The 18,625-nt window shown below is 49.2% G+C and overlaps 6 protein-coding genes across 6 annotated transcripts; 5 read left to right on the plus strand and 1 right to left on the minus strand.

Annotated features, from left to right (window-relative positions):
* Window positions 1–188: 188 nt before the first annotated feature.
* BDW47DRAFT_55436 (putative calmodulin) lies at window positions 189–1,729 on the plus strand. Its single transcript, XM_024819302.1, has 3 exons — window positions 189–400; window positions 457–940; window positions 1,009–1,729. Exons 1-3 carry the CDS (start codon window positions 398–400, stop codon window positions 1,410–1,412), a joined length of 891 nt encoding a protein of 296 aa, XP_024675481.1. The 5' UTR covers window positions 189–397; the 3' UTR covers window positions 1,413–1,729.
* Window positions 1,730–1,838: 109 nt separating this feature from the next.
* BDW47DRAFT_55433 (putative mitotic check point protein) lies at window positions 1,839–4,057 on the plus strand. The gene is made up of 3 exons (XM_024819301.1): window positions 1,839–2,692; window positions 2,766–3,553; window positions 3,848–4,057. The coding sequence occupies exons 1-3, from the start codon at window positions 2,225–2,227 to the stop codon at window positions 3,969–3,971; spliced, it is 1,380 nt and encodes a 459-aa protein (XP_024675482.1). The 5' UTR covers window positions 1,839–2,224; the 3' UTR covers window positions 3,972–4,057.
* Window positions 3,822–4,647, plus strand: BDW47DRAFT_99124 (uncharacterized protein). The gene has a single exon (XM_024820821.1). It carries the CDS (start codon window positions 4,143–4,145, stop codon window positions 4,428–4,430), a length of 288 nt encoding a protein of 95 aa, XP_024675483.1. The 5' UTR covers window positions 3,822–4,142; the 3' UTR covers window positions 4,431–4,647.
* Window positions 4,648–5,486: 839 nt separating this feature from the next.
* Window positions 5,487–7,417, minus strand: BDW47DRAFT_55467 (RNA-binding protein). Its single transcript, XM_024819304.1, has 5 exons — window positions 7,330–7,417; window positions 7,018–7,277; window positions 6,803–6,959; window positions 6,543–6,738; window positions 5,487–6,490 (listed from the first exon to the last, which is right to left on the minus strand). Exons 2-5 carry the CDS (start codon window positions 7,090–7,092, stop codon window positions 5,554–5,556), a joined length of 1,365 nt encoding a protein of 454 aa, XP_024675484.1. The 5' UTR covers window positions 7,093–7,277; window positions 7,330–7,417; the 3' UTR covers window positions 5,487–5,553.
* A 6,434-nt stretch (window positions 7,418–13,851) lies between these two features.
* On the plus strand, window positions 13,852–15,287 carry BDW47DRAFT_99130 (uncharacterized protein). Its single transcript, XM_024820822.1, has one exon. The coding sequence runs from the start codon at window positions 14,404–14,406 to the stop codon at window positions 14,797–14,799; it is 396 nt and encodes a 131-aa protein (XP_024675485.1). The 5' UTR covers window positions 13,852–14,403; the 3' UTR covers window positions 14,800–15,287.
* Window positions 15,288–15,396: 109 nt separating this feature from the next.
* BDW47DRAFT_99131 (uncharacterized protein) lies at window positions 15,397–16,085 on the plus strand. Its single transcript, XM_024820823.1, has one exon. It carries the CDS (start codon window positions 15,649–15,651, stop codon window positions 15,958–15,960), a length of 312 nt encoding a protein of 103 aa, XP_024675486.1. The 5' UTR covers window positions 15,397–15,648; the 3' UTR covers window positions 15,961–16,085.
* Window positions 16,086–18,625: the final 2,540 nt, after the last annotated feature.

Genomic DNA, 18,625 nt, shown 5'->3' on the forward strand with positions numbered 1-18,625 from the left:
AACAAATACCTATCTATCAGGAATATACACACTCTAGAGTACACTGGTCAGATTTGTAGGACGATCAGACAGATCTAAGTAAAGGTCGATCTTCGTGCCAAGCCCCGCACGTGCCCTGGTGCCGGGCCGACTCGTGACTGATTGTTTGTTTGGCTGTTTTGCCTTTCTGGGAACCATACTTGTCAGCCTGGTTATCATTGCATCTGAATGTTATCGCAACACTTGTGAACTGATATTGTCGAAATAATAAACCTTTCTGAGAAAGGCTTGAGACCCAGCCTACTCGCTGACTATTTTCTCTTCGCTGCAAGGATTTGCTTGTCGGAGAACTATCTCCTTCTCCATAGTCAAGAGTCAATTCTGGAAACACTCACAGAGTTGAGTGCTTCTATTCATCATGGTAAATATTCACCTTCTAGACTTTCAGAAAGGCCCTTTCTAACATTTCCTTTCCAGGTCCCCTCCAACGCCCCATTCAAACCCTCCCCGCTATCATTCGCCTCCCCCCGCGCGTCCCCCTTCCGTCGACCGTCAACGTCCAACTCCCCGCCCGCCGCGCAGACAGGCCGACCCAGCACCCCGGGAAGCTCCCCCAGCCGTGGCTACACCCCGGTGGTGTCCCCAAGCAAACTGAATCAATCATACACAGCCGCCGACGAGGATGGTTCGCCCAAGAGCAGGGATCCGATTCCCCAGCCGCGCTTCACTCGAGAGGTGTCCCCGTCGCCGACTCGGGGCGCTGCCGCCTCCCCCGACCGACCCGCCTCGAGCTTCTCGGGTGTTAGAACGCAGGGCATGATGGGGGGGAGGTCGTCTGATGCTGCCTCACGCTTGTCACCTGTGCAGTTGAGAGAGATTAGAGAGGCGTTTCAGGTTTTAGATCGAGATAATGATGGCTCTGTTGATAGGGAGGACGTCGCGGATGTGTTGTCTAATGTTGGTGCGTATTATCCTGTCTCCCCCCTCTTGGATACCGTGGTACAGATACTGACGGTACCGTGGATTCAGGTCAGGACCCATCTTCGCTCTCACAGTTCTTCCCCCCGGGTTCGCCGCAGACAATCAATTTCCCGACGTTCCTGAACATACTCTCCACGCTGCTGGATCCCCTTTCGTCGCGACAGGAGCTCGTCAATGCCTTGGCGGCGTTTGATGAGGACGATAGCGGTCAGATTGATGTGAATGAACTACGGGATGCGCTGCTTCATACGGCCCCCGAGGACGGCGAGCGGCCCCTCAGTGAGAGGGAGATTAACCAGGTCTTGAGTGGGTTCACCGGTCGCCGGGCGTTTGGGGCCAAGATGTCTGGAGGGTCGAAGAGGGGCGATGTTTTCAAATACCATGAATTCGTTGACGGGATCATGGGCGGTACGACTTCCAACGCAGCGTCCCAGGGACGAGCGCAATCTTAATAATGATGATGGTGGAATTTGGCGTTTTGGGCTGGAATTTCTGTATGCATAGATCGCTCTGGCAGCCACGATTCACGTATAATGAGACTTGAAGTATATTGTTGCTCCTGTTGCTGCTGGTTATGACACCGCCGGTCTAATAATAGTAAGAAGGTATAACCTTTACTAGGTGTATACTAAGCGACGCTGGGTGGAGCAAAAGCTGACTATCGCATGCATGAGACGGCCTGCAACCCATGACGCCTCAAGTGGGCGGGTCTGACGCAGGATAATTGGATCCGAGACAGTGGACTAGATCGGACTATTGAAATGGACTTGGCTGGGTAGCTGAGTACTGACTCGGGGGAACTCATCAGGGAACTCATCAGGGAACTCACCATCAGGGTTTCTTTTGGGTCGTCAGGATTCATTGATCATCTTGAATATGCCGTAGCAACAGATCTGCTGTCCCCGCATTCCTCCACCCGGCAGAAAAAAAAAGAAAAGAAGAGAAGACACTAAGAGTGACGACGACTGTCTATCATCTCACCAATTTTTTATCCTCTTTCTTCTCTTCTCTTCCTCGACAATATTCCTCTGGTTAACTTGGAAGATGGTTTGTTCTTGTGGTGGGCTCCGGCAGACATAATCTCCCCCCTCACTCTCCTTCCCCTCCCCTGAACAAACCACCAGCCAGCCCCGACCACGCTACCCAGCCACCCAACCAGCACCAGCATCAGCATCAGCACCCAAAAGTCGCTGCAAGGCGTCACGGCGACGCCCGCCGCCGCCGCCGTCGACGAACTACGAAAACGAGCACGACGACGACGACCATGTCGTCCTCCCAGCCCACCCAAGCCCAGCTAAACCTCGCCGCGCTCGCTCGTTCCCCATCACCACGAGCCATGCGAGGCCTTCGGAAGATTCAGTCCCACGGGGTCCTCTCCCCCAACTCTCCGCAGCCGCCGCTGCCGTCCGGGTTGAGCAGGACACCCTACACGTCACAGCCTTCTACCGCGCGCACGTCCGCGACCGCGGAGGAACTCACCCTGTTGGATTCCCCCGTGCGGTTACGGTCACATCGTCGCGCGCGATCGAATAGCGATGCCGGATCGCGCGAGTTTCCGGCTATTGGGACGCAGCGTCGCTCTAGGAAGACTGGCTCGGGGGTGGGAGTGAGGAAATCCGTGCTGGAGTCTTTGTTACGGGATGGTCCCGTGGGGGGGGATCTTCGTGAGGCGCTGCAGGAGCTGCGGTACTTGGTGTTGTCGACGCGCGTGGAAGCTGATGGCGATGGCATGGTATGGAATACTAGATCTTATTTCCCCTCCTGTATTTTCGCGTCGTGACGCGTCCCGCTGACCGGTTCTCTAGTCCACATATCGGGTCTACCTTTGGCTCGTCCTGTTGGATATCGCCCCCGTACCGACCGACAACTACCTCTCGCTCATTCACCGCGGCCGCTCCCCGGCTTATACGAAGATCCGCAACGATACCTTCCGCACCCTCGCCACCGATCCGCTGTTCAAACGCCGTGTCACGGAAGCCAGTCTGATTCGCCTGCTCAACGCGGTCGCGTGGACGTTCCACGACGAAAAGAGGAAGAAGCTGCGCTCCAAATCCCGCCCGTCGGCGCGTCGACGCGACATCGAGCTGCTTATCAACACGCCGCCCAGCATCGCCGAGGAGGAATCCGAACCGAGCGTCGCGACACCGAGTAGCAGCAGCGTCACGGGCCGCAGTGGCAGCAATATCACCATCGACTCCGCCATCTACGTGCAGGGCATGAACGTCCTGTGCGCGCCGTTCCTCTACGCCGCCCGCAGCGAGGTCGAGGCCTACGCGCTCTTCCATACCTTCGTCACCCGCGAATGCCCTGGCTACATCCGCGGCGCCATGGACGGCGTCCACCGTGGACTGCGCCTCGTCGATCGGTGCCTCGAAGTCATCGAGCCTAAGCTCGCGTCTTACCTGTTCTCCAAGGGCATGCACGCCGAACTCTACGCCTTCCCGTCCGTCCTGACCCTCTGCGCCTGTACCCCACCACTTCCCGAGGTTCTCCATCTCTGGGATTTTCTCTTCGCATACGGTCCCCATCTCAACATCCTTTGCATTGTCGCGCAGCTCATCCGCATGAGAGACACTATCCTCAACAGCCCAAGGTACGTACAGTACAGTACATACAGTACATACATCTCTTTGTCTTCCCCTCCGAAAAAACAAAAATCACCCCAGCAACGGAGCAGCCCCCACGATAAGCAAGAAAAGAGAAAAGAGCAAAAAACGAGCTATTTTCAAGCCCACGCGAAAAAAAAAAAAGAAGAAGAACCCCACAATCTACACCGACAGATCACCTCGACCCCTCACATCCACCTATCATATTCTGATATCTACCTTACCCTGGGATCCACCCACCAGCTTAATCCTTTAGTATACTCTGCTAACAAGACAATCAGTCCAAACAAAATCCTCCGCTCCTTCCCACCGCTCGACGCTAAAGAGATCATCGCTTTGACGGTGTTGATCGTCCGAAAGATTCCGGAACCGCTGTTCGCGGAGCTGATCGACCATGCTAAATAGTTGGCGAGACGTCATACTCATACCTTGAATGGCTACGTGCATCATTGTGTGGATAGACTAAAACTAAACTTATGGTTTGTCTGGTTCGGTTCGGGTGATTGCATAGTTGGTTTTCTTTCTTGCGGCACTTTTTTTTTTAACTTTTTTTTGACATGTATTATCTACTTCTGCATGATTACCCATTGTTGTTCTGTTCTGCTTTGTTTTGTTCTGCTTGCTGTGTTTCACCTTGCTTTCCCTGATCGTTCTATCTGTTTGCTTTGTTCTACCTTTTTCTGTCTGCTGTCTGATAAGGTTGTCTTTTTTTCTTTTCTTTTTTCATATTACCCAGTGGTCGGCGTTGCGAGTCCCTTGCCCTTTTTTGCCGTTACTTCCCCTTTGATACTATTGTTTTCTGATTCACTTGTTTGTGTCACTGCCAGCGCTGTACTATTTCCCCTTTCCCCTGGTTTCACTTGATTTTTTTAACCCTTATGCGATAAGATGAGATGAGATGAGACGACACAAGACAAAAAGGATGCGATGAGATGCGATGAATGAGAAAAGACGGATGATACAGATGAGGAGACGATACAGATGATGAAGATGAACTCCATGAATGACTGAACTGAAACCAGCCAGACTGCCTGGGAAAGAAAGACGAAAGACACGGGACTGTGCATAGCATGCGAAAAAAAAAAAAAAAAAAAACCGCCAAGTCCAGTCTAGTCTAGTCTCCCCAAATGATTTTTTTTCCCCTGATGAGTATGGATACGGATATGGATATAAATCGAATGATCATGAATATGAATAATGAATGGAAGTTGCGTTGTTAAGTTTAAACAAGTTTTATTCTTTCTTTTTATGGAAGTATACAGTATAGTGTAGACTTGGACAATAGCAATGACTACCCTTTAGACGTCCCACATAGCCAGTTAGATTAGATACGTACGTCATAAAGCTATACGAAAGGAGATGGAGTCAGAAGACTATACTGCCAAAGACATTGAATAGAGTCGATTTGGTTTAGTCCGGTCGGTTTGTACTCATGCTCTGGTATTCGAAGATCCACCCATAGATGACTGACTGGTATATGACTTAGGGCTGTGACTACTATAAGCGGACAATTTATAGAAAATAGGGTATAAACCAATGGTTTCATTGGCTAGCATGTCTTTGATCTTGACCATCTGACTAGAAACACCAATTGGCGAGTGGTAGGGTCTTGATATCCAGCATTTTTCAGCTTACTAGTATACTTCAAAAAGAGTGACTGAGAACTCAATGTGTAGATCTAGATTTACTTACTTGGCTTGGTATCTCTTCGTTTAGTCTTGAGTTCTTCCTCTTCACGCTATATACCTCTCTCCTGTATTCAATCAAAGCTCGGTAGAAACAACAGCAAAAGAAATGTGGAAAGAAAACAAAAAAAAATAAATACAGGACAAAAAACATCACCTACCCAATAACACTATCAAACAGCAAAACTTAGATACAGACCTATTCTGGCAGTGTTCTTCCTTCCGGGTACCAGTTAATAGGGGAGAAACAGAAAAAGAAACGGCTACTGATGCACTATATCAATAAAAGAGGTCAATTCGAATCAAGTCACCACTGTCCTCTGTCCCACCCCTGACCCGTTGATCACTAACGGTTGGCATCGATCGGTAGTGGACTTTTGCGGGGTCGGGACGCTGCGTGGTCTCTCGTTGTGATCTTGTGCCACGTCCTGAGGGACAATGACGTCCTGCGCGGGGATGGCCGTTTCGGTAGTTGAGGGACTGTTAGTGTGGACGGTACTGCTACTCACAGTGCTGCTGTTGCTGCTGTTGCTGGCACTGCTGGCGTTGCTGCAGTCTGACCTCGTGGAGCCGTGGGAGAAACTGTGCGCCAGATGGAGACTGCGGTCCATCTTGACGCGGATTTTGGCGCCCTTTAGGAACCCGTTGTTGAATAGAGCCACGGCGCGCTTGGCCTCCTCGCCGTGTCGGAACGTCACTCGCGCAAAACCCTTGCAGCGGCCGGAGTCGGCGTCAGTCGGCATCTCGCACTGGTCGATTGTCCCTGCCTCGCGGAGGAAGTCTCCCAGATCCTCGGTGTCCGTCGTCGCGCTGATGTTCTGAATGAAAATCGTCCGGCGGCCCCCACCTCCAGGATAGCGGCCAGGAGGCCCCGATGTGGCGGTGGGAGGTCGGCCTTGGTAGATAGGCGGAACTGGGTAGGCTGGGTACATGACTTTGGGAGGGAGCACGGGTGGAGCACCGATGTGGTTGCTATGCCCCCCACCGAAGCGAATTTGGTTCTCGGGAAGGCCTTGCGGGTGCAGCATGGGGGTTATGTGGTACGGAGGGAAGACGGTGAAGGTGACGGGGTCGCAGAAAGAATGCCGCATAGCCGGAGACGGCGGCATCCCTGCCATGGATTGCGACAGAGCATCGGCGAAAAGGGGCATAAAGGGTGGATGAGCGAAGCCCATGGGGTTGAGAACCGGGCCATATTCGGATGGCTGAAAGGTTGGGCTTCCGGACATAACAGGCCTTCTAGACAGGTTAGTTTTGCCACCGATAGCTTTTGCTGATCGTGGGAACGTACTCTGGAGACATGGGAGACGCAGGGACAGCCAGATTCTGCGCGATTCTCGGAGGAGTGGTGTGCCCTGCAACGTAGCTGGGCGGAATCACGCAGCGCGGGCTTTTGGTTGGGCCAGCGATCGGGCGAGTTGGGGAGCTGGTGCGAGCCAAGGTGACGACCAAACTTTGCCCTTCCCATCCGGTGGTGGATAGCCGGTCTAAAAACAGAGGTCCTATTAGCGAGTCGATTCTAGATCTCGGTCTGACCACACCGATACGTACGATAAGTCCGCCAGGCTTCGTCTTCGTTCTTCACGATGATCTGCCCCAGACCCGTGGGAAATCCATGTTGGTCATCGTATACGACTGCTTGTCTGATGTGCAGCGCAGTCTGACGGACCATGTCCTTGAGCTCTTGCCAACGACAGTGGGCTGGAATCTGCATTTTCAGTAAGACTTGTCATCTGGGAGGTGAAGGTGGATTTGATCGCACTTACCCCCTGTAGAAAGAGAACAAACTCTTCTTCGGATCCCCTATGCCTCGTTCCTCGTCCTCGCGCAGGGGAAGGCATGGTGTCTGCGGTGTGGAAGTAATGATAGCAATCCACCTCTGTTAAGCTAGAAAATCACTCGTGCCACGATCAAGAGCCACAGTAAAACCAAAGTCACGAGACCAATCCAACCTCCGATTGCAAGATTTCCGGTTCAGGTGGGCCTAACTGAAACTCCAAAAAATTGAGTACAGATATAATGATACCTCACTTGACTGTCAACATGATTGTTTTGAGAGGGCTTGATCTAGCTCTTACCTTGGGAATATTCTAGACAGGGTTGCAGTAGCGAAAGCTGCAGTCCGATCTCAAAGGAAGGAACAGATCTAGACAAGCGGGTGCACGATGGAAAAAAGAGATCCTAGGCCTTTTAAAAGAACGGGAAGAAGAAGCAGGCACAGAGAGAAGAAAGAGGCGAAGAAAAGGTAAAAGAAAACGACAGTCCAAACCGATCCGAATCGATCTGCTTCCGTCATCGAGACAGGTCCCACATCTGGCGCGAGACGGCTCAGAGGCAGCGGCAGGAGTCAGTAGTAGGTAGTAATGCAGAGGGACAGATAATCGACGAAAGCTGCTGATGCATCGGCTGACGAATAAGGGGCGAACCCTTGACGGTCTGTCAGAGCAGGACTGGGTCGGTTTCTGACGCCTGGGATGTGTCAATTTGTTGCCAGTCTACTGGAGTAATCGGAGTGGATGTGCGGAGCAGCCTGATATGTCATGCATCAGCTACGATCGCAGGGTGTGATGGATAAAACGGGAAAGAAAATAAAAATCTACATAAGAAAGGATCGCGAGAGAAGCGGGATTATGGAAAGACGAACAAAAAAAAAAAGGAAATAAAGAAGAGTGTGTGAGGGAGAAAGAGTACACCAAGCTCGTTCCTTACTTATCCCGTGGATCTGACTCGAGGCCCTGGAGTTGAATCCCCGAGCTTGACGGGCTGGCTGGATGGAAAGGGTTCGTTGTATGGAACGGACAAGGGATGGGATTAGTAGGGCACAGCCAGACTGTGTTACCACCCGAACAACGCATTCATTCCCTCCAGCTCTTTTCCCGTGCCCCTTGGCATCTGGCCGTTACACCGCTAGATCTCAGGGCAGCCACTCCAGCAATCGTTGGGGAAATCCGTCCTGATGGATCATCATTCGCTGCGTTAGCGATTCTGTTGGTCCTCCCGAATGGCATTGTCCAGGATGAAGACCACCTGTCTCCCTGAGATTGATGAATGAAGAGTCGGCCGGGAGGGGAGTCGGTTTCATTGAAGAGAAGAAAAAGAAGCAATCCATGCCCAGCGGTGATTGGAGGAGAGGCCTCGACTGTAATGTGAGAAATCGCGCGTGGTGGTTGCTTTTTCCTCTCTTGCCGTTGGAGGGAAAAAAAAAAATACCTAAATAGCTAGAAATAAATAGGTGTCATAACAAGGACCCCAGATTCGGTGGTGCTGGACCCAAGATGATTGACGTATCAAGTCTGATAAGCGGTATGCACCAGCGGGGCTTGACTCGGGGGAGGGACGATCAGTTTAGTACATATTATCCCATCACCCTCGCCTGGTTTGATGATGATCGTTCAATCCATTGTCGGGAGCCGGTTCCGACATCTGAGCAACCGAACCGATCCAGTTTGATCAGAACGAGTACCATGGGTGTTTGCAGCATGTCTTCGTGTCGTCGCGATCCGTGTTTCAAATGGAGCGGGGGAATCCTAGCATCACCCGGCATGTGAGGGATCAACTCCTCACTGGAGACACTGGGGATTATTGCCACGTCCGGTTCGTCTCTCAATCATCCTGGAAGATACTCCGAGTGGCACTCGCGGTGGGAGTGAGGCTCGAGTGAGGCCGTGGATAAAGAGGAGAGAAAGAGGGAAAGTAAAGTCCGGAGTCGAAGTCACAAGATGTCCAACTTAGTCATGCGCTGCATAATAACTTAATATCTTCATTCATCCATCGCCATCTCTGACCATCCAATGTCCATACTCCGTACAATCTCGATAAAACCAAAACTGACCGTCTCGAACCCGGACGCTACTAAAAATCGATAGTCGGTCGATCGATCGATAGCCCGAGCCACCTACCGTGGAACGGGTCCCAAAGCGCTGGAAAGATCTGCCACTAGCCTGGTGGAAGTTTTATCTCGAAGGCTGCGGCTGGTACTTATGTTCCTTGCTCTCGGAAATTCGCAGACCTATCTCGCGTCAACTATCATATTCGCAGACAGGATCATCCCGGGAATTTTGACGGTCTACTCCGATGCAATCTGAAAAATATTTACGAGACTGCCACGGTCATGAGTCGATCTGCTTCGTATCTGATCTGCCCGTATTCTGTCTGGCTGACAGGAGAGTACTACCAGGTATAACCAGATCAAGGAATAATCAATCGTTTCCGGTGGAGAATGTCTCGTGATGACAATAGTTCTAGCTACAGACAGATAGCTAGTGGGATAAGGAGTAAGAACTAAATATGCGAGTATACTCTGTTGATACTTAGCATAGTGACATACCACTACATTAATGATGGCAGTTATACGTTATTATATCACCGTCAAAGCAATCAAACGCTTATGATAATCAGTCTAATCATCGTTTCATGTTATATATCTCCGTAAAACGTAAAAAGATCAGGGTTACCTGGGAATATCGTAAGGATGATACATATTATGCATGTAATCATGTCTTATCAATGGCCGAGCATTGATAGCAGAATTGTCTGTTCTATAACCGAGTTTATCTGGTGCACTCCAGGCTCACGTTCGATCAATCCGAACCAACGCACGGTATGAGTCCTGGCCACTCTTAGGTCCTCACTCAGCATATCTCAAGACCGCCACGTCAAAACGTTGACCAACGTTTGGTATAGGGCTTAGCCTAACTAACATCCCAACAGCATACACACGTAGCAAGCGTGTGGCCCCTGACGTGGCCGAGCCGTGACCAGGTTCCATCTCTCATCCGTAAACAAGGAGAGCAGTATTCCCGAGTCGATTGATCCGCAGAAGAAATGTCCCAAGGTGCCTCTGCAGGCCATCATCATGATAAACTCGGCATAGGTTAAAGAATAAGTATGCTCACCTATATTGTAGATTTCGCTATGCTCATACGCCTTTCAACTTTTACATATTTTCTTTTCTTTGGTTGAATCGTAGAGTATATTCGAGCCTGAATTCTACTATAGAGTCCGTGGCGAGTCTCCTCCTACGCCGATCTTTCACCGAGGCACGACCCGCTTTTGATGTATGAGGGTAAGGTATGCTCCACTCACAAGAGAGACGCCAACTTATGCTGAAATATAACGCTTTGTGGCTATATACGCCCTCTAAGAGTTTGTCACGCTGAGTCCCAGTTTGCTTACGAAGACCAAAAGTGTCATTATATCTTTGGTGAACGCGTGATATTTCCGTGCAACATTTCGTTATCTGCGAGTTGCTGGCCAGATTGAGGGTACAAATTCTGATTTCAGGGTAAGTCTCATGGCGTGACCAGGATAAATATTCCCTTTGAAAGTTCAATTGCATAATGCCATTGTATAATCCGGCCATTGTATAATCCGCTGTTAGCATTACAATAAACCCACTTCAATTACTTTGGATAGTCCGGAGACTCCGGGTGGATGATGGGAGAGCATCAGGTCCTCGGCAAATAGAATGACATAGGTCCATTCAGATCCATCGCGATAGACAGTTGAAGCATTTAACTCTCGTGGAGCCCCTGCAACAATTGAAAGACGTCATGATGTCCTCTCTCCTTGACACTCGACAACACCCCACTAAACCACTCGCTCTCAAGGTCAAAATGCACATTTTCGTGTCCGATCAATAAGCGCACGGTGCCAGGGTGTCCACCAAGTGCAGCACTGGACAGAGGTGTGTTGCTATCATGGCCAGCCCGGTTTGGGTTTACATCGGGATGGATTAGCAGCAGCTGAACCACGCCATCGTGTCCATTGACTGCAGCTGCCATGAGAGGGGTTTGACCGGTGGTATCAGGCGAGTCTGCCTCGGCGCCTTTTCCTAAGAAGTCGAGCAATTTCCTCATGCCCTCCATGAGCAGTAGACTAACAACGTCAGCGTGTCCATTCTGCGCTGCAATATGTAGAGATCTTTGACACTGGTGTCTGGTATTCAAGCTGACATTCTCCTGCTGGAGCAGAAGCTGGATAACTTCCTTATGTCCCAATGCTGCAGCTGCTTGCAATCAACTTCCAAATTGCCCGTAGGGCCCAATATTCCGGTTCTGCAGCTTGTCTGTGTTCAAAAGTAGCCTTACAACTTTTTCAGAGCCTCTGTATGCTGCGAGTTGCAACGCATCACCGTAAGCACCTTCTAATTGATAAATAACTACCCCATTATCAATCGAAAATCTTGCCAGAGGCTCGTGATCATTGTATGCGGCGGCGTACAATGCACTTCCCGGAAGACCGTGGTTTTCGGCAATCTTTTTGTAATTTGACTTATCCATGCAGACAGTGGTTAGTCCCAACCATGCAGCCACGACCATCAGGAAGTCACCCTTCAAGATAAAAAAGGCGTCATTGTCACTGTTCGTGGCCGTCAGGCTCTTCAGAACCCATTCCCGACCATTGCGCAGAGTCAGAGCGACACTTATCGCCCGCCGGCAACTATCACCAGTGACGTGGTAGTTCGGATTGACAGTTATACCCGGCAACGCCGTTAGTTGAGAGACAATTTCTACAAACTGGAAGTTGCTGGCTGTATCCTGGTTCATCCATTCAAGGAGGAGCCGCGATATGAGGCGGTCTCCTGCGTAGGATGGAACGGTAGTGATGTGGAGAAGGCTTGATATGATAATTTCCTCAAGATTTCCTGGAAACAAGAGTTTCAGTATCAAGCTGCTAGATTAACGTGAGAGTAAAACAGCACTCACGGCAGACACGTCTCAGGCACAAGATATCCACGAAATCCAAGCATCTGAACGTGAGGCATAGAACCTCCACGTTGAGATCTTGGAAGCCCATCTTGTATCCTCTTGTAGTTTGTGCCAGTCTGGTGGGTTCTATAACAACCTGGGCTGTGAAACAGAATAGATAAGACGATTCATTCAAAGATGCTTCGAGCGGACACGTACAGGGGCAGGCGGCTTAATGAAGCGCTTTCTGTATCGGTGCAAGCCACATAGTCATCCTTAAATCACACCACGCACGGAACGCCGGGATTTGACGAGTTGCATAGTAGCCTTCGGGTGATGATCTGCCACTTTCCAATTCAATTTGTTCATGTAGCCAGTGATTGCCTAGGTAAGAAATACAAATGGTGTAAGTGACTGCAATCGGTTGGCATGTCAGCTGACCTGCCAGGCGTTTCCCACACTATCTTATCATCTATGTTTCAATCATTCTTACAAAGTTCTACAACCTCCACATAGAGGGAATATCATCTGACGAGTTTTCATCGTGTATTTCCACACAGATATGATGTCGTTGAATGGGAGACCTTGGCAGAAACCCACCGTAGCGGTTACAGCAAAGCTTACCCGCACGTCGATCTCTCAACAATCAACGATCCACTGAGATCCTTGTCAAAAGTTGAACCCCTTTTGGGTTAGTGGTTATAGTGAATATTTGGATGGAATGATCTGATTGATTTAATCTACTGTCTTAATATGAAACCGACTTCTTTTCTACTCGAGAAAATTCGTAAACTAGGCTGCAGACAATGTCCTTTGGTCTCCATAGACTATAACTAAAACTAGTCAGTGGGTCAGGTAAGGCTGTGTACCTTATCGATAGCCCATTTGTGAGACATTTATAATTTATCCATTGATGATACATATACATTCGATATTGACAACCCAACGTCGTTGATAGATGATACACGGTAGTCCAACCAGCACCAACTAAATCCAGATATCAAACAGTGACCACAACAACCAGCAGAACCAACCATCTAATTATCTGCCTACAAACAACACTCAATTCCTATACTACCTACCACAACCCCAAAACCGTGAACCACCCAAAAGAACCCCAATATAGTAGGCCGTATCTCCGGTCGATCCCCACCCACCCGTTCCCCAACCCACGGTTCTAGACCCAGACCGCATCCAAAGTTCAACACACCCTCCGTTTCCGGTCTTACTATACTATCGACTCGATAGTATCGATCATATAATGTATAGTGTAGTATAGTGTATATAGAGTGTGGGGGTATCTATCCGGTGGGGCTTTATCCATTCATGTAGGACATAGGGGGAGTGGGGGGTGGATACTGGGTATAGGATGCGGTGGGCCTGTTCATATAGATACATATTGCCTACCTAGGTACTATAGTTGGCTTTGAGGTGATGGTTTGTGTGGTGGGGAGGGAAAGGAAAGGAGGGTCTTGGCTGATCACGTAATGGGTCGGTCTAGATGGGCTGAAACTTTGATGGATGGATGGATGGATGTTCGGGTGGATGGTAGGTTTGGTTTGGTTAGGTTAGGTACCTGTGGATTGGATTGGATTGGATCGACAGATTGGCATTGGCGCAGGTGTAGTTGTTGTCGTCGAATGAAGTCGCTCGCTGGTCGGGGTCTACTTTGTACCGTTGAAATTACGGTAGGACCATTTGATCATTGATCAAGATTGTATTGAATTGTATTCCGCCGGCTAAGCCAGGCAGTGGTTATATCACATGGTTGTTGGGGGACTCCGACAATGCTTCCCAGTCACAAACAAGTCTGGGTATCTGGGTAATGGCAACAGCGTAGCTAAATCGAAGACAGCAGTAATATATGGATACACTTCCAAGGTCGCTGCATGCATCACAGCGCTAAAGGACAAAAAAAAAAGAAAAGAAAAAAAAAAAAAACAATGCTATGCTGGCCTATTTCCACATGCACAGATCTAAGCGAGTGAAAATCATCATGCAGGGTATCTCAAAACGAACAAAAAAAAGACAGCTTCTATCGAGGATGCGTCGAAGTCGCACAGGTAGTGGTTCACAGTGGATAGGTATCAACGCGGATGCGAGCTAGAAAAAAGGGTGATCAGGCTGTTTGATCGACCGTTATTGCGCATTGTGTCCCGCTGATCCTTCCATCCCACCGCCTCGTCGGAGCTCGGGCACAGCGATCGATTTTTCAATGTCGGTCGGGCGCCATTGGGCAGAGGCGAGGGGGGGTCGGTGGAACCGGTCCTTCTCCGAGGGGACAGAAGTCCGCTACTCGACGATTCAGAGGAATCAACTGCGCCAGCACAGTGGAGTCTGGGGGGTCTCCCGCACATAGGAGACGGTATTTGAGCGAGTGGCCAAAAAAAAGGAAGAATGAAAAACACCAAAGAACCAAGACGTCAAGACTGGCTGATTCTTGTTTCGTAAGAACGATCGCAAATGGTATATAGCGAAGGTGATGACGAGGGGCGAATTCACGATGATGTTGTTTTCTTCTTTTCTTGTAGGTTTGGGGTTGTTATTGTTTTGGAAGGATTCGCTTCAGCGAACGAAGCCGACCATAGAGGCGCAGCGACTGCAGTAATAGGAATTCATTCCGAAACGAACCACGCCTGGGGAGGACTCATTTTCCAGACACAGCGAGCGCTGGCATCGCGAGCAGCGGACGATGTCGAACGACATGGAGTCGGGCGGGGAATCCGGCGATGGATGGGAGGAAACGCCCTTGGTGGTGTTGGGTTGTGGCTGGACTTGGAGCGAGGGAGAGCTCATGGTGTCGACAATAGGAGAGATCGAAACCACTTCGCGCGGCAACCCAGGTCGCCGTTCAAATAGTGCGACCAGGTCGATTTGGGGGTGTGGTCTGATTCTGAAACTTTCCGGATCGCAGGTGCGTTGATGCCGAATGTCGAAGGGAGGAAGAGAAACGGGAGGAAAATCGAGGAGGGAAAATATCGAGCCAAAAGTATAATCGACTACTGAAACAGGTAGTGATTAAAAAAAAAAAAAAACAAGGCTGAGTCAAGCCACCGTCAATGGATATCCACGAGGTTCAGAGCAGAAGACCAATAATGTTCGTAGGATGTTTAGGCAGGAAAGGATCCGAGCACAAGGATGAGTTTAGAGTGTGATGGGATTGAAACAGGGAAGAGAGAGCGAAGAGGGAAAGGTTGGAGGAGAGAGAGGGGGAGTTTTAAGATGAAGATACAGAAAGAGCAGAGCTGTGGATGGAGATGGAAGAGTCAACAATGAAATGATTCGAACCATTCAAAACCGGGAAATCATTCGAATGAAATAGAGAAATCATAAAATAATCGTGGAGTAGGGAAATAAAAATGAAATCATAAAATAAATAATAAGATAGAAAACAATAGACCATAATAATGGAGGTAAATAAATAATAAAAAGAATTAAATCAAATCAAATAATCAAATAATCAAGAAAAGAAATTAAATCGAACAATTAACCTGTTTTCTTCTCGCAAGGATTAATGAATGAGCTGTCGCCAAGGAGAGCAGAGTGGTTGCAGCAACAGATCGATCCACTTTTCCTTTCCCCCCTCTCTCCTTCGTCGTGATTAGTGGGAAGGCCGGATAACACCACGAGGGGAGGATAATGATGATCAGGAGACAGGATGGGACAAGATGGGGGCGATGCGAGAGATATCTGGGGCCCATCTAAGGAATGCTAATGTCAATCATTAAGCTGATACTCCGCAGGAGGTTTCCGCATCGGCATGGGGGGTTTCAGGATCAGGATTTCCACAGGGAAGATTGGCGCGTGTTTCTCCCCCCCAAGGCTGAAGGTGTCAGTCAACTGGAGGGTCAGGGAGAGGACGATCTGCCATGGAGATCCTCTCTAGGACCAGAGGATGGAGGGAGGAGGGATAGGAGAGGTAGGCAGAAGGACGATCAAACTCCGATCTGTGGTCTGTGGGATTTATATGACAGTATACAGAGGTCCTGTCCACCGTTGAGGGTCGACAACAGAGTGTGAAATCAATAAGCTCCTATTGTTGATGGTGACAACCATGGTACGAGTTGACTACCACTCTAGTCATTGTAATGAAGACTCTGGGTATGATTACATGGAAGGCGGATGGAATCCCATGCGGCATCGGCCATCGCTATCCCAGCGCCCCAATCAGGCTTGGTTCCATACATTCCTCCCCGACGAGCGCCAGTAGTCTCCGTCAATCGACTCGTGGAGACTAAAGACAATGTGGTTGCCTCCTTATCTCGAGGTCAGTCATTGTCGTCATGGACTTCATGCCTAGCTTGGGCGAACGGATTGCAAATGATCGACTGGGATGGTTCGAACGTCTAGGCCGATCATCTTTCGTTAACTGGTCCCCCAGGAACACCGTGAATGGGTGAGTTTAATTATCATGAACAACTTTGAAACGGAGACCACCAATCCTCGAGCTCGCCCATTCCTCCCCCCTTTTTTTGCACTTCGCGATGGGGTTAGGATTCCCCAATTGGAGTGTCAATCAAACAAGTCATGCCGATATGTCCTCGTTATTCGTGGGCTGGCCTCCCTTCTCCCGCTTCCTTCGCCCCCCCACCCTGGTTTCCGCAAACGGGTTTGTCTCGGGTTGTCTCATGGTGCTGGATCTTCCCGTTTGGAGGACCGCTGACTTTCCCCCAATGCCGACGCCCATTGGGTACCGAGTACCAATTTCTGGTGCGAACCACCAGTCCAGTGGAGCCCGTGGCGCTGGGCGAACCATGAGCATATTCGGCCTGTCCCCGAATTGCAAAGAGCTCATTCGATGATCAGTCACAGCTGTTCAATTGATAGGTGGAATGGATATATCGATCTATTCTCCAAGCAATTAGCAAACCAAAGAGCATCGACCGATGTGCCTCGTGGGAAAGATGACTAACTACTAGCTAGCTAGCTAGACTCATAGCACAGACTAACCAACCTAACAGTGACTACTAGACTAGTCCAACCAAGAACGAAGGTCCCATAATCCATAGTCTGCTGCTTTCTCCACCCCGATTGTTTCAGGATTGCGCCGTGACATGATTTGCAGAGAGACCAAGAATGCTCATTCCACCAACCCTATCCCTTTTTTTTTGAACCCCCCCAATGAGTCCAACGGGCGGAGACATTTTCCCTGGGAGCTTGGAGCTAAGGTCGGTAGGTTCTTTGACTAGGGAGTAGTCGGAGCCGGAGGTCCTCGGCAGGACGATCCATGATAGGGAATAGGGATATAGGGGCAATCACCTCCGTACACATTCCTAATTTCCTGTGTTGTTAACTGTAGATAGCGCTTCAGTTCTGCAGTACACCTATATCGTTCTTATTATATTTATTATTTTCTAGGTTAATATATATAAATTAATCCTTCTCACTACATATGAACCTTGCAATCCTAAGATCCGTAGATAAGTTAGTCTTGGCGGATGGTCTGACCATCATGACTGGCGCCAGGCTAATAAATCACCTGCAGGACGAACAACGAACGAGTCCTCTTTAACAACCCTTCTAGGTTTAGACCCAAAAAAAATGAAGATTAGATTGAAAAAAAAAAATAAAATAAAATAAAATTTTAACAAACGATCAATCATCACAAGGAGAGAAATGAATCTACCATGGCAAACAAGACCGGACTATCGGTTTTAGTTGGGAGCTAACTGAGGAATTCCCCAGCATGGTTAGAGTTTCTGTTCACCTACATTTCCCTAGGCGGTAATAGATGATAGACCTCCGGAGTATCCGTACTACCTGCGTAGGTAGATAGATAAGTGGTAGTGTCTGGTAGTGACCATAGTGTTTGTCCCCCCTGGCCTGTTCATGCGGAGGACTCTCATCCAGGGGAAATCATGTCGAGTCAGGTTATCTACTAGTTTGTAGGTCGAGATGGTTACTGTTTTCTTTCCTATCTATTCCTGAACATGATCGTGACTATCATTATCATCCGCCCCTTTTCCATACATACACCTTGAGAATTGAAATATAATCATAATTATCTACAATAAACATGACTAAGGATAATAAGGCAAACGGCAACTCGAGTCTGATGCGCCTTATATGTACGGAGTAGACACGCACATGGATTTCGTACCTGGAGATATCATTCTGTATCTGCACACCTATCCACGTGATGCACAATCCAATGTCGGACAGCATCAAAAACCAATCGATCCCTCTCTTTTTTTCCTTTTTCTCCCCCTTCCCCAGCTTTTCCCCAATCCACATTCCCTGCGCCCCGATCCTCTCTCCCCCTTGCGTTTTTGTCCAGCGGACACGGTGCATCCTATCTTACATACTGTACTGCACATCGCTATCTTAGTCTTGACGACGTGGATGGAAAGATCAATCACCTGACTGGGCTCAATCCCAGAATGGAGGTCTGATCAACACGTCAATCAGACGGACTAGAAATGCACTCCCGATCGATATCTTCATCCCACAGGAGTGATGTCACATTGATGATGTGATGGAAGATGAATAGAATGTCTTTACGGAATACAACAACGATAACAAGATATGCATCCCAAGACTCAGCCACCAAAACCCTGGCAATCATATGCGCCATCCATGCCATCTGCACTCCCCATACCTAAGCGACACCCCATATACGGAGTGCATACATGCATACTCGTGTAGGTAGGCGTGTAATCAACTGTACCTCAATAGGGACACTGAT

This window comes from Aspergillus candidus, assembly GCF_002847045.1.
Source record: "Aspergillus candidus strain CBS 102.13 unplaced genomic scaffold BDW47scaffold_4, whole genome shotgun sequence".
Classification (NCBI taxonomy): Eukaryota; Fungi; Ascomycota; class Eurotiomycetes; order Eurotiales; family Aspergillaceae; genus Aspergillus; species Aspergillus candidus.